At 38.9% G+C, this 12,951-nt stretch overlaps 1 protein-coding gene and 1 long non-coding RNA gene across 3 annotated transcripts in view; one reads left to right on the top strand and one right to left on the bottom strand.

Moving 5' to 3' along the window:
• Positions 1-2,144, bottom strand: part of LOC121074632 — a 47,584-nt gene extending 45,440 nt beyond the window's left edge. For both annotated transcript variants that reach the window (XR_005822448.1, XR_005822450.1), the window contains exon 1: positions 1,573-2,144. This is a non-coding gene — a long non-coding RNA (uncharacterized LOC121074632). The remainder of the gene's footprint in view (positions 1-1,572) is intronic.
• A 5,025-nt stretch (positions 2,145-7,169) lies between these two features.
• Positions 7,170-12,951, top strand: ZBTB38 (zinc finger and BTB domain containing 38). The gene is given in 20 exon segments (XM_040567301.1): positions 7,170-7,208; positions 7,210-7,263; positions 7,265-7,341; positions 7,343-7,384; positions 7,386-7,443; positions 7,445-7,510; positions 7,512-7,608; positions 7,611-7,650; positions 7,652-7,691; positions 7,694-7,814; positions 7,817-7,955; positions 7,957-7,990; positions 7,992-8,184; positions 8,187-8,324; positions 8,327-8,497; positions 8,500-8,567; positions 8,569-8,613; positions 8,615-9,032; positions 9,035-9,461; positions 9,463-12,951. Coding segments are annotated over 20 exon segments (3,543 nt in total). The 3' UTR covers positions 10,739-12,951.

Here is a 12,951-nt window from a genome sequence, read left to right as displayed (position 1 = left end):
CAGCTGTGAGAGCAAAGGCAGTCATCCAAGCGTCCTCGATAGGCTGGTCTTCTCAAGGCATTGAGAATGAAACCAGTCAAGTCCTGTCCAAAATCCTGTCACTCATGAGGAATTTGCAAGAGATGGTAATGATATATATGTTGTTTAAGAACTGAAACTGCTTGGCTAGAGAGGAATATTGGAACTTTTTTTTTTTCCTGGGCAGCCTGAAATACTCTTAAGGAAAAAATACAACGTGCCATGATTTGCAGAAGTGAGATTATCAGACTTCAGCAAAGCATTCACACAGCACACTCCAGCAGCCTTGGGATTGTTTATTCATTTTAAATAATTTTACTGGCAATTTTCTCTATACCTTGTAATTAATTATACCATGTAAGAAGTAATCCATTTCTTTGCATCTAAACGTTTTTACATGAAGCATTATAAGGGGAAGGTAAAGTCTTGGGTGCAGTCAAGATGGCCTCATAAAGAATTTCTTACTCTGAAGTGTTTTTAATATATAAGGAGCTGATGTGACTGTGAATTCCAAGTAGCTCAAACCTATTTGTGGAAATTAGCACCTTCAATTACAGTGCTGGCCACAGAAAAAGTGATTCTTTGTATAGTTGATGAGCTAAAATTGCCCTAAGAAAACACACTATTAATTAAAACAAACACACAAAAAAAACCAAACAAGTCAGTTCTTCAACTCTGTTATATTATCTATAGATATTAAGACTGCCAGGACATCAAAGAATCAAGAACAAATAAAATAATGTCTCTAAATTGAGGATAGCTGCTATACAAATGACAGTTGTACCTCTGATTTTAAAAACAATACAAATAAAGCAATATTAATGAAGATTTAGTGGGAATTCAAAACCTATTCTTCCTTAAATTTGATTCACTTAATCTAAAATGATACTTGTATTTATTACTGCTCAGTAATGCATGGTTTTCTTTCTTTTAATGTATTACAACAGGTTTAATTTAATCCATATTACTGTATTCCTACTGACAAAACATTTGTTACAAATACGTCTTATGGCTTTTGTCAGAAATCTTCATTAATACATATTAATAGATATATATGCCTAAAACAATACTAAGCAACAGTACATAAGCAATAGACAAAGGCCAAGATTAAAGTAACCTTCATGCGAGTACAAAAATCTGCTTCTCACGTTACATCTGTTTTCCACCTGACTCAAAACCCTTTCTTTTTTCCTTAGCTTCATGATTCCGAGTACCTGGGAAAGAGGCAGAGGGAGTAATATGTGCGGGAAGGCTGTACCAAATATATTGGGGTATATAGCTAAAGCAAATCAAACTACTTCCTTCTTTATTTAGGTTTACATTTGTTAGTGCTTCTGAAGCACTAGTAGTGTTGTTGCACTTGTTTCCTGAGGTAATAAATAATTTAAAATAAGAGAAATTAGAGAATGACTGCTCAAAATATGCATCTCCTTGATACTTTATTAATATATATGGTTAAAAACAAGATAATCAAATAAGGAAAGAAGGTAAATGCAAATGTACTTTAAGATCTGAAAGTAACTTATTTCAGATATGGTTACTTAAAGGAAATACCTCATCTCTCTCCTTTTTAGTGGAGAGTTGCAGAAGTTACTGTACTGAGTTCCATTTCTCCACAGATGCTTTCTCTTTCCTCTTGTGAGAAAGGCTTTGAAGGAGAGTAAGGCAAATAAATTCCTTTGTTAGGCTTAAAAGGAACACTAAATGTTGTGGACCAAACCGCACTGATGATCACAGAAACAGGGCTCGGATATAGGGAATCGCTGGATTTCCTCACCGCTTTAAATTTGCAGTGCTTCCCTACAAACAACTTGCCTAATGCTCTGAACGCCACAGGCGGCCGCGTAAATTAAGCACAAAACGCTCGCTGTGAAACCAACCCGCGGAAACCAGCGCGGCGCCGGCAGCAGCCCGTGCTCCGCCAGCCCCGGGCACGGCCGGCCGCCGAGGATTAGCGCCGCAAAATGGCGGCGGCGCCCTCCCGCCCGCCATCGGCGGCCCCGCGCCGCCAGGAAGCCGGCACCTGTCCCGTCAGCCCGCCGCCCGCCCCGCCGCCCTCGCCTTCCTCGCTGCCGAGGGAGACCCCGCAGACGCGGTTTTAATCGCCTTGTAGCTCAGAAACAGTGAGTTGTGCTGCATTCGAGCGTCAGACTGCTTAAGCGTTTGTGCTGGTGCTAGGAAAAATCATGTTGGAGGTTAATGTGCGTCGCTTCCTCGGCTCGAGGCTTGGTTGAGCCCCGAGCACAGGGCACACTATTACGCATAAACAGGAAGCGTCTCCGCGTTATCTGCCACTGAGGGGTTGCCAATGTTTGCTGCCTCCAGAGGCTCTGCTCCGAGACAGGCCGATGTACTGACGCTAAGGTGCTGCGCCGGGAGCTTGTACTGCGTGTAATTCGTACGGGGTCGGACGGCGGTGGCGTTTGAGCTCCCAGAGGAGCAGATCACCTTCGCACAGGGGCAGCAGCCTCCCTTGCCTGCCTTCGGTCGTTACAGGGGACGGGGCTTGTGCAGGCGTCCAGCTCCACCGTGTGGGCAGCGGCGGCACCGGGCCGCGGGGCGAGCCCTGGCGGCCGCGGCGGGCGGGGGCTGCGGCCCCGGGGGTCCCCCCGGTTTGGGGAGAGGAGCGAGGCTGGGTAAAGGCTGCCCCGAGGGCTGCGGAGGTCTTAAAGGCTGCTTTCGTCGATGAGCTCGTGGGGCCGAGCTGGGAAGTGAGGGAATGCCAATACTAAAAGTGTTCTTGGGCTGTTTTGCCACCCTCCAGCTGTCTGAATTACAAGTTAGAGGAAGCGGTGTGAAAAAAATGATTTAAAGTCCATAATGCCTACGAAGCTGTAACAAATAGAAGAGCGAAATTTTATATCAATAGGTAAGGATGCAAGAACCAAGAGTCTGAAATAGAAAACATGTCAGTGTGCTTGCAGAAGTAGTGCATCGCTACATCGAGCATAGCACTAAGCTGCAAGCCATTGCAAGCTGTTAAATATAATTAGAAGTCATTAAAATTTCCCTGTATACCAGAGGCTGTAGGCAGGAGGCAGGCTGAAGGCCGCCTGGTCCATGCAGCCTGGCATTGCCAGCCTGCCCAGGTGGACCTGGAGGAGTGAGGCCCTATGAAGCTGAGTGACTGCCATACGAGTGGTACCAGGAAGTACTAGCACCTTCTTTAAAATCCCAGTGGAAATGTTCGGAATTAAAAACAAACAGAGAGAAACTTGGTAAACTGTAATAACAGTTTTTCAGACTCTTGTTGGTTTTTATTTTGCCTGGGTACAGGCAACTGGCCCTAATGGTATTTTGTTGGTGCCATTATCTTGTCTTTTAAATTTAGGGGACTGAAGTCTCCTCTTGGGTAATGTGGTGCACTTGCCTGGCAATAGATTTCAAAGTTTAGCAAGAGTTAAAAATAATATTCCTAGATTGGAACTGTTCTTTGGTAGGATTTTTTTTTAATTTGTTATATTTGGTATTTGTAGGTCAGAAAGACTCTTGTGATCTTTGTTCACTTCAAAATAATATTGATATAAAAATCAGCAGTGGCATCTTGCCTCTGCAGTGTCCATGTGGAGTTGACTGATCTAGTTCTTATAATTAGCAGTATCAGCTATGAGGCATGGCTAGTCAAATTTGTATTTGGATGCAACAGTCTGTGATCTTTCCGTTAAATATGAAAATAACATTAGAAGTTTTTGTTCTGCAGTGGTATTCTGTGGATGTCAGAAGAGGTAATGTTATAATTACCTTTTATAATAATGAAGATGGATATCTTTTCTGATGAATTCTATGTTTCTTGGTTACAGCAGACAACTCCTGGAAACTAAAATGCTGGTTTTGTTCTTGCCATACCAACTTGAAATGAAATGTAAACTATTCCTAAAATAATCCATTTGTGTGTTTGCTAGGTAGGACATTCTGTTTTTACAGCATTTCAGGTACATTTTTAACAAATGAAGGAAGCAAGACAGGTAAAATAAAAGCCAGTAGAGAAAATCATTACACGCATGAATAAATGGACTATTTTGGGGATGCATAGTTTGAAACAGAAACAAAAAGTGTTGGATCTAAAAATTAATTTGCTGTGGAATTTTTCTGTATAACTTTTACAATAGCAGATGGTTTAGCACACAGGAACAAAAAAAAAAAAAAGTACATGTCCAAAAAGCAACATGATTAGTTGCCTGCTGCTTGTACACGAGAATCTAGCTCAATGTTTTTACTCAGCATACCCACCATGTCCATGGTTCACAGGCTACAAAAATTGGCAATCTATGTACACTCAAGTAGAAATAGAAAAGATTATCTTCTCAAGAGGGTAAACTTGAAATAGCTAGTTGAATAGTAAGACTTCTACTAAACACACTTCGGTAATACATTGTAGACTTTGCATATAAATGCCTCTTAGTATGAAACTCTGATATATTTAGCAAACTGTATGTCAGATGATGCATCTTTGAACTAAAACCATCTGTCTCCTGTAAAGAAACAGAAAAAAAACAGGCAAGTTCCTTTGGGGGTAATTCACTGGGAAGTAGAGCTGACATCATTATTTCCTATACTCAGAAAATAACTCTATCAATAGCTCCCGTTGTGAAATGTTTTTGATGTCTGACAGTTGGTTTCTAGTACAACATCACATGAGCAAGTTAGATGTAATCTCAGACATTGTCAATGAGAAAAAAGAATCAATTATGTGATAGTGGCCGCTTGCTTGAAGAAGTGTTCTTGTCAGTATTCTTTCTGTCTAGGACTTGATATGATAGAAACAATTTAAAATTATTTACGTCAAACCAAAGAAAATAACTGTACTCAATTACTGTGAATTTCATATTATCACTCCAAATGAATAAATATTTCTTATTTTAAGTCAAAAATGTAATGAACAAACTATGATTTTATAATTTAAAGGCACAAAACAATGCATCTAGATTTACAGCTATGAGTGACCAGATAATCAAAATAATACACATCTACATTTCTATCACACCTGTACTGATGAATTCACTTCCTTCTGTCCATGGTATATATAAGCATCAGAGATATTCTTTAAAAATCACTGTTCTGATTTTTCTGAATTTTGTGCATTGACAATTCTCAGTCAGTAAATGTATTAGCAGTTTGGGCCATTTGCATGGGTAATAACCTCCCTGACAGAAACAGTGGCTACACTGTAAGGTACAAATCTTACTTCCAAGCCTCATCCGAAATATATCAAATTATATTTTGTACAAGTACCTTGTTTGCCTTAACAGTAAGATTGTTATTCTTTTTTTTTTTCATGATTTGATTTACAGTGAAATAGGCTTTGTGATACACTGTCCAAAGTGCAACTAGATCAGCTAGAGCAAGTGTCTGTGTCCCTTACTACTTTGTGATAAAGACCCTGTTTTCAATGAAGGACTACTTGCAAATAGCTTGGGTGAGCGAACCAATGTGTTCTCAGTTGGCATTGCTGTTTGCTTCATGAATATGAGTCGAAACCTTATTTCACTCTTTGGATCTGACCCATCTTAAAAATAAGTTAGCATTTTAAATGTAAACTTTCTGGCAGTAAGGGCCATAATAATTTTTAAGCTTGGCATTTCCATTTGGAAGAGTAACTGGAATGTTCAGAAGGTATTCCCGTCTTACTAGAGCACTACAGCATGGGGCTGTTTTAACCCGTATTACAAAATACCTGCAGTTGGTCATTCTTTAAAGTGCATTTTGATTACACAAATTGGAAGAAAAGGGTCTTATAATTAAATATGCAGATTTTTTACTGTAGTGATTGGTGAGTGTCAGTAGGACAACTGTTTCTTGATGACCTGGTCAGCAGTAGTTGAAAACATAACTTGGAGTTTGGGGGAAAACAAAAAACAAACCAAAACAACCCCTATCATTTGATGCTTGAATGAAACAAAAAAATAATCTGGTTTAGCGAGAGATTTTTTCCATATACATGATGTTAAATCCATCTGTTGCTTTCATCAGTCTGTTTTTCATTCATTTTGCATCTTCTGTTTCTGTCAGTAAACCACTGCATAGTCATACTGTACAGTCTGGATAATCTAAACATTTTTTTGGTCAACACTGAACCTCATTATTATAAATTGGCAATTACTTAACAGTATTTGCTATTGCAATGAAATCTTATTAGTTGGTAGAAATTAAGAACAAACACTATTACACTCTAAAGTGAACACTATAAATCTATTAAACTAAGGAAAAATGTTCTATTACTTGTTTTACTCCCTGAATTTATAATTTCAGGGTTTTAACTATTTATCTAAGAAAATTTAATCACTATTAAAATAGAAAAGTATTAAACAATGTACATGTACTCCACTATCATTTACAAACTTTGTTGCTTTTGCACTCAGTTGTTTATAAAGCCTTATCCTGTATTGAAATTTTATTTCATGGGAATCTCTGCTCCCTTTTAAATACCGATTTAATAGCTGATCAAATGTGGTTGTGGTTCTAACAGGACTGTTTGACAAGCAGCCCCAGAAACAAAGTCCTTGGTATCCACCAGACCACAGCAATTCAACTTTCCTTCCCCATAACGCCTGCCAAATACCTTGGTCAAGTGTGAGGGAATTACCTCAAAGGTGTCAGTGAGTCATTAGTGTGAAGTTGGGCAGGATGCACCCAGTGGCACAAACAAAAGCTGGTGGCCGTGGTCCCCTGTGGTAGGCAACTGTGTGGATGATGGAGCAGGCAGGCGCAGGGGAAGATCTCTGCCTCCCACCCATGAGCTGCAGGTGCTATATCTGTAGGAATCTATAGATACTTGTACATTGAGACAGTAGCACAGCCCAAATGAAATAGGGAACAATATGCAACTGATGAAGGTGATAATGCATCTAAGATTGCAGTGTCAGACAACTGGGGAGAAAATAATTTCTACCTGGTTATCACTTGTATATAAATCATCCCTGCTGTCCTGAGAAGCCAGGTTACTTCAGTGGTGTGGCATGAATGAACCTAAGTGACTTCAACCCTGAAATGCTATGATAACATTTTACCTCGTTCTCAACATTTTAAAAGTTAATACTTTAAAAACAATTATAAAAAATACATAACTATAAACTTGATATGTAATTGAAATGAATCAAAATTGCCATCAAAATATATTTACACGTTCTTTTTTTTCCTTGTAGAGGACAGTCATGTGCCCATTCAAGGATCTCAAGGACGACTTCCACAGTTGACACTGTACTTTCCATTTTAAACGAACAGCGCATTAGGGGTAGTTTATGTGATTGTCACCATCATTGTGGAGAACACCAAATTTAAAGCCCATAGTAATGTGCTGGCAGCTTCAAGCCTTTACTTTAAAACATTTTTGGAGTCGTACTATCTGTATTTCAGGTCATGTACTGAGCTAGATGATCTCAAGCTGAAGTGTTTACAGAAATACTGAACTACATCTACAGTTCCACAGGTAGTTGTTAAGAGGCAGGAGACTGTAACAGACCTTGCAGCTGCAGGGAAAAAATTGGGAATATCCATTCTCCGAAGATCTTACAGATGTTAATTTTTCAAGCTCCCCCTGCCCCTATGCATACTGCATCAAGGAGAAAGGGACTGTTAAAAATGGAGAAAAACATGAAAGAGACACGAAGAATCTGCTGTGACAAATGACCACAGATACAAATGCATTCTCAATTTTTGAAACTGAAAACAGTTTGTTTTCTCTCCACTTGATTTGAGGGCAAGCTTTAAAAAGGTATCTGAGACAATACAAACACCCAACGTCAGCCTTGACAAGCTGACGCTGCAAAAGAGCCGAGGCCCAGCCAGTACACTGGCAGAAGCACTCTAAGCAGTTCTTTCGGGGGAGATTACTTTTCAAGGACACCGTGTTTTGAACAGGACAGCAGCCCTTCATACAAGACGGTTGAAGACCAACTATGAAAACCACAAGCAACCCCACTCGTTCGGCCAGTAAACAAGCAGCAGTACTCCTAAGGCAGCTTTCAAGTCCCTAAGGGACTGGTTTGGCTGTAGCAAAAGCACCAGCCTCTACAGTGATCAACACAGAAACACCACGTGAAGCAGTTAATGATCAGAGAATTATTTCCTTTCCAAAACCTCAGAATAAAGCAGGAGATTTCCAGTTGCCCAGAGAAGAGGAAAACAAATCTGCTAATGTCTCTGGATCTGCGGCAACTGTTGTTCCACCTGTTACAATTGTACCTGCTGTGCGAATCCATTCAGTGACAGGGCGTTACTCAGTACTCATCTTCAGCTCCACTCAGAGCATCAGGAAACTTTCGTATGCAAATACTGCAGCAAGCAATTTGCAAATCTAAATATACTGGAAGTCAGGAACAAGTCTGTATTAGATCAAGTAGCTTATCTGTTCACAATGGAAATGAACAAAATTTTTCAGATAACTATACTGCCACGGATGGAAGGAATGGAAGTTCATATGCAAAACGCAGAGCCTCTATTGTCTTAAAACAGCATCAAACTGATTATTCTAATGCAAACTGCCTTTACCAGAAACAGATCATTTGGTTAAAGTTGTTGATGGGCAGATATTATATACTTGTATAGTTTGCAAAACGTAGTTATGTAACATTGTCAAGCCTTCGAAGACATGCAAATGGTGCATTCCTGGAGAAGAACATACCCTTGTCACTACTGCAACAAAGTATTTGCATTAGCTGAGTATCGCACCAGACACGAGATCTGGCACACTGGAGAAAGACGCTATCAGTGCATTTTCTGCCTGGAGACTTTTATGACTTACTATATTCTAAAAAATCATCAGAAATCGTTCCATGCAATTGACCATCGCCTCTCAGTAAATAAGAAGACAGCCAATGGAGGCTTAAAACCAAGCATGTATCCATACAAACTTTATCGTCTTCTACCTATGAAATGCAGGCGACTACCTTATAAGTCCTTCCGAAATTCTGCATATGAAAATGTTCAAACAAGTAGCCAAGCTAATGAAACTGCTTCTAGTAACTGCTTCATTCAGAGTTCTCTTAGCTCTGAGCTACCATCACTGAATTTTCAAAGTATATACTATCAAACAACAGAACTCTTGCCCTGGACACCTCTTCATGTAATGATGCAGCATCTTCCACAAATACTCAGAATTCTTCCTCTTGGGGAGTAGGTATCTTAAATTCTGACCTGCAAAGAGACTTTTTCACAGCTGACAAAAGAGTTCCCACTGCCGCGAATGACTCTAGTTCTCATGAGTATGATTCCTCAATTGTGTCTTTAACTAACGTGAATGAAAATTCAACCTCTGTAATCAGTTACAGCAGTTCTGCACCCTCTGTTATAATGCACAGTAGCAGAGTTTCATCGGTAATAATGCACAGTAAAACAGTCACTTCTGTAGAAAACAGTAAGACAGAATCATCTAGTAATCTACCTAGTCAGTCTGTAAGTGATGACAGTAAATATGGGTCAGATAATTATGGAAAATGCATTACCAAAAAAAACTATTAAGGAGAAAAAGAAAACACTGCAGTGCACCAGAGCAGAAGCAACTGAGGATACGCAGCACGTCCAAGGATCTGGAGGTTCATCTAGCAAAACCACTAATACTGTTCAAGAATCGAGTAAAACTGAAACTTACATTGCAAAGCCTGCCTTACCTGGAACATCTACTGACAGCAATGTTGCTCCTCTTTGCCAAATAACAGTAAAAATTGGTAACGAGGCTATTGTAAAAAGGCATATATTAGGATCTAAGCTGTTTTGTAAAAGGGGCCGCAAATCTAAACACGAGTCCAAACAGGACAATCTAATTGAGGAATCAGAAATGGAGATAAAGGAAGGAAGCCCATCTAGGCTCTATAGCTCAGAGTGCCTGGAGCTGACAGAAATGTGTGATGATGTAAGTGATCAGGACTCCAGTGATAAGCCCTGGAGACCGTATTACAATTACAAACCAAAAAAGAAATCTAAACAGCTAAGAAAAATGAAAAAGACCAAATGGAGGAAAAAGCATGGAAACAGAAACACCGTTATGGAAAGTCACAGTACATGCAGTCGAGAGTATGCACTCAGGAATGCTCCTGAAGAAAAGGCTGTCAGTCAAGAAGAGAACACAGAAATGCCCAGTCTTCACTGTGAGCTCTGTGAAAGAGATAAATCTTCCACCGCAGAAATTCAAGACCACGTACACTGGCATGTAGCTACTTCAAAGCCTTACATTTGTGAATTATGCCAAAAACAATTTCAAAGTCCATCCACCTTAAAAATGCATATGAGGTGTCACACTGGGGAAAAGCCCTACACCTGCAAAACCTGTGGGAAATGTTTTTCAGTTCCTGGAAATCTACAGAAACATGAACGTATTCACTTAGGTGTCAAAGACTTTGTCTGCCAATACTGTAATAAGGCATTTACTTTAAATGAAACGCTCAAAATACACGAAAGAATTCATACTGGAGAAAAACGCTACCACTGTCAGTTCTGCTTACAGAGTTTCCTGTACCTTTCTACCAAAAGGAACCACGAGCAACGGCATGTGCGTGAGCATAATGGAAAAGGATACGCTTGCTTTCAGTGCCCCAAAATTTGCAAGACGGCGGCTGCCCTGGGAATGCACCAGAAGAAACATCTATTCAAAAGTCCAGGTCCACAAGATAGAAAAGAACAGTTTTGCAGTGAAAGTGCTCAGCTGTTGGAAAATCAACATTTTCTTGGCCCGGAAGGAAGCGAAGTGAAAAATATACAAAATGTAACTCCAGAAGTAATACTCTGAGTGGCAGTTGTGCAAAAGAGAAGAAAAATGCAAAATTATATATTGGAGAAAATGTAGATGCATTGAATGGGAAAACTCCACTCTAATTAGTATCATTTACTAAGATCGTGTCTTCTAAACGTATGTTGGTATATGCAAAAGGAGGAAAAAATATAATACTGAAAAGAATAACTAGTATTTGCAATAATACAAACTTAATGTGAAAGACCCAAAATACTTTTACCACAATAGACTTCTAATGTACATACAGAGAGAAAGAAGAAAAAATTATGACCAACCAACCCCTTTCTAGTTACTGTTACAAGAAACTAGCCAATGAACTATTTTACAGCGCGGAATCATTCTGGGCAAAATAAATATGTAGGTTCAAAGTATATTCTATAGGAGGAATTTTTGCTGCAGAAACCATGTATTGCAATTGTTTAAACAAAAATTAATGTGTTTATAAAAGAAAATGTGACTTAGTGTATTCTGAAGTGAAGGTAGGAAATGTTTCTTGAATTTGGGTATGCCGAAGTACAGTTGAGTTCTGGAGTGCTTTTCTGTAACTCAACATTTACCAAATATATGCAGAAGCATAAACCTCTTTTCCTTTTCAGATTGTTTTGTAGTTAACCCTAATAAGCATTAAGTCTCTGAGAGCTTGTACAGAAAGTATTCCAGATGTATGATATCTCTGAGACATGTAATAAAGATTCAGTGGAACACATAATAGCCAGTCTTCCAAATGGCAAAAATTCCAAAAGATTCAGCTGTCAGTGGCCTGGTAGAGCTTTTCAGTTGCATCTGTCTAAAGAAAATTGTTCTTCTGAAACAGCCTAGATTAAGGAACTCGTGAATATAAATTTCCACCTGCTGGTGAGTCTGCAACTCCTGTCTTTTAGAAATACTATTCTTCTCAGCAGAAGAAGATTTAGAAGAAGATTTAGAGTCTTCCTCTACATCTTGGAATAATGTCTGGGCAACAAATGACAGAGCAACTCCCAATAAGTCGTTTGATTTTGGGAGGAATAGGTAAACACTCAGATTCCTGCTTCCACATATCTCCCTGAGGCAGTTCCTATATATAAAAAGGGATTGGGACAGTTTGTGGGGTTCCTTGTCATCCCCATGCCTTAAATGCAACATCTAACTTCATACATCCCTTCTCAGTGATCCCAGTAAAGATCCCAGCATCTTGCCCCAGGCAAGCTTTGTCACTGTGTCCCTTGTCCCAGCACAGTGGGCCCAGAGCAGAGAGGTGCCTGCGTCAGGTTGATGGGGGAAGAAGTGTTAGAAGAAGTGTTTCTGCCTCCCTCATCCTGCCATCCCGAAAGGTTATGGTGAGCCTTCCAGCTTCTTGTTTTGCATTCACCAAGAATCAGAAGGGTAGGCTTCCAGAAGACGTCACCAAATAAATCTTACAATTAATACTATTTTGTGAAAATGTGATTAATCTTAACTGAGATTAAGAGGTTTTAAAAAAGTTAATGAGGGTATATGTCTACAAGTTGCATATTATATGATAGGGCTCTTTTGTAAGGTGTCTGCATTTCCAATTAGTCATGTACATTCATCTTTACAAAGTGTTAAAAACTTAAACCAGGACAAAGGTTAGTGAATTTCAACTTAATTCTGTGTGCAAATATGGTATACTATTTGTTTACTTACTTTGTTTTCTTGAATATTCTAAAAGAAACTATAGCTTGGGTATGATAAAACTACAATTGAAATGATACTACAGTATTGATTGAAGTAATAATATAGTCCACTTATTTATTCTGTCATTGGTGAATGCTGTGAACCCTTTGAGAACTGTTTGGTTTCATGGCAGCTTTGGTTCCATTTAAATAAGGATAACAGAAGAATAAACACAGGAAAGTACAATGATGTTTCAAAGAAAGTACACAAAGATATTTTCTAAGTGGACTTGTATGATGATAATTATAGACCAAAGCAAATAAGGTAGAATATTTATACATATAAAGATAATTTTACAAATATTTTATATAACTGTATAGTTCATAAGAAAAATATTGATAGCTTGTGTTAGGTCTGGGGGGGGTTTGTATATTTTGATAAAAAACAATGACTTTGTAACTGTATATTCTCTACAATTTATAGCAAAGCAGTTTTAAGATGGCAATGTCATGTTTATAGTTCAATTGTGGCACTTTTACTACAAGTAACACGTTGCAGTAATGAGTCTAGTATTAATGACCAAATTAAAATAA

Source organism: Cygnus olor, chromosome 9, assembly GCF_009769625.2.
Source record: "Cygnus olor isolate bCygOlo1 chromosome 9, bCygOlo1.pri.v2, whole genome shotgun sequence".
Taxonomy (NCBI): domain Eukaryota; kingdom Metazoa; phylum Chordata; class Aves; order Anseriformes; family Anatidae; genus Cygnus; species Cygnus olor.
The sequence above is the reverse complement of the archived record's forward strand: the minus strand, read 5'-3'. Positions and strand labels throughout refer to the sequence as shown.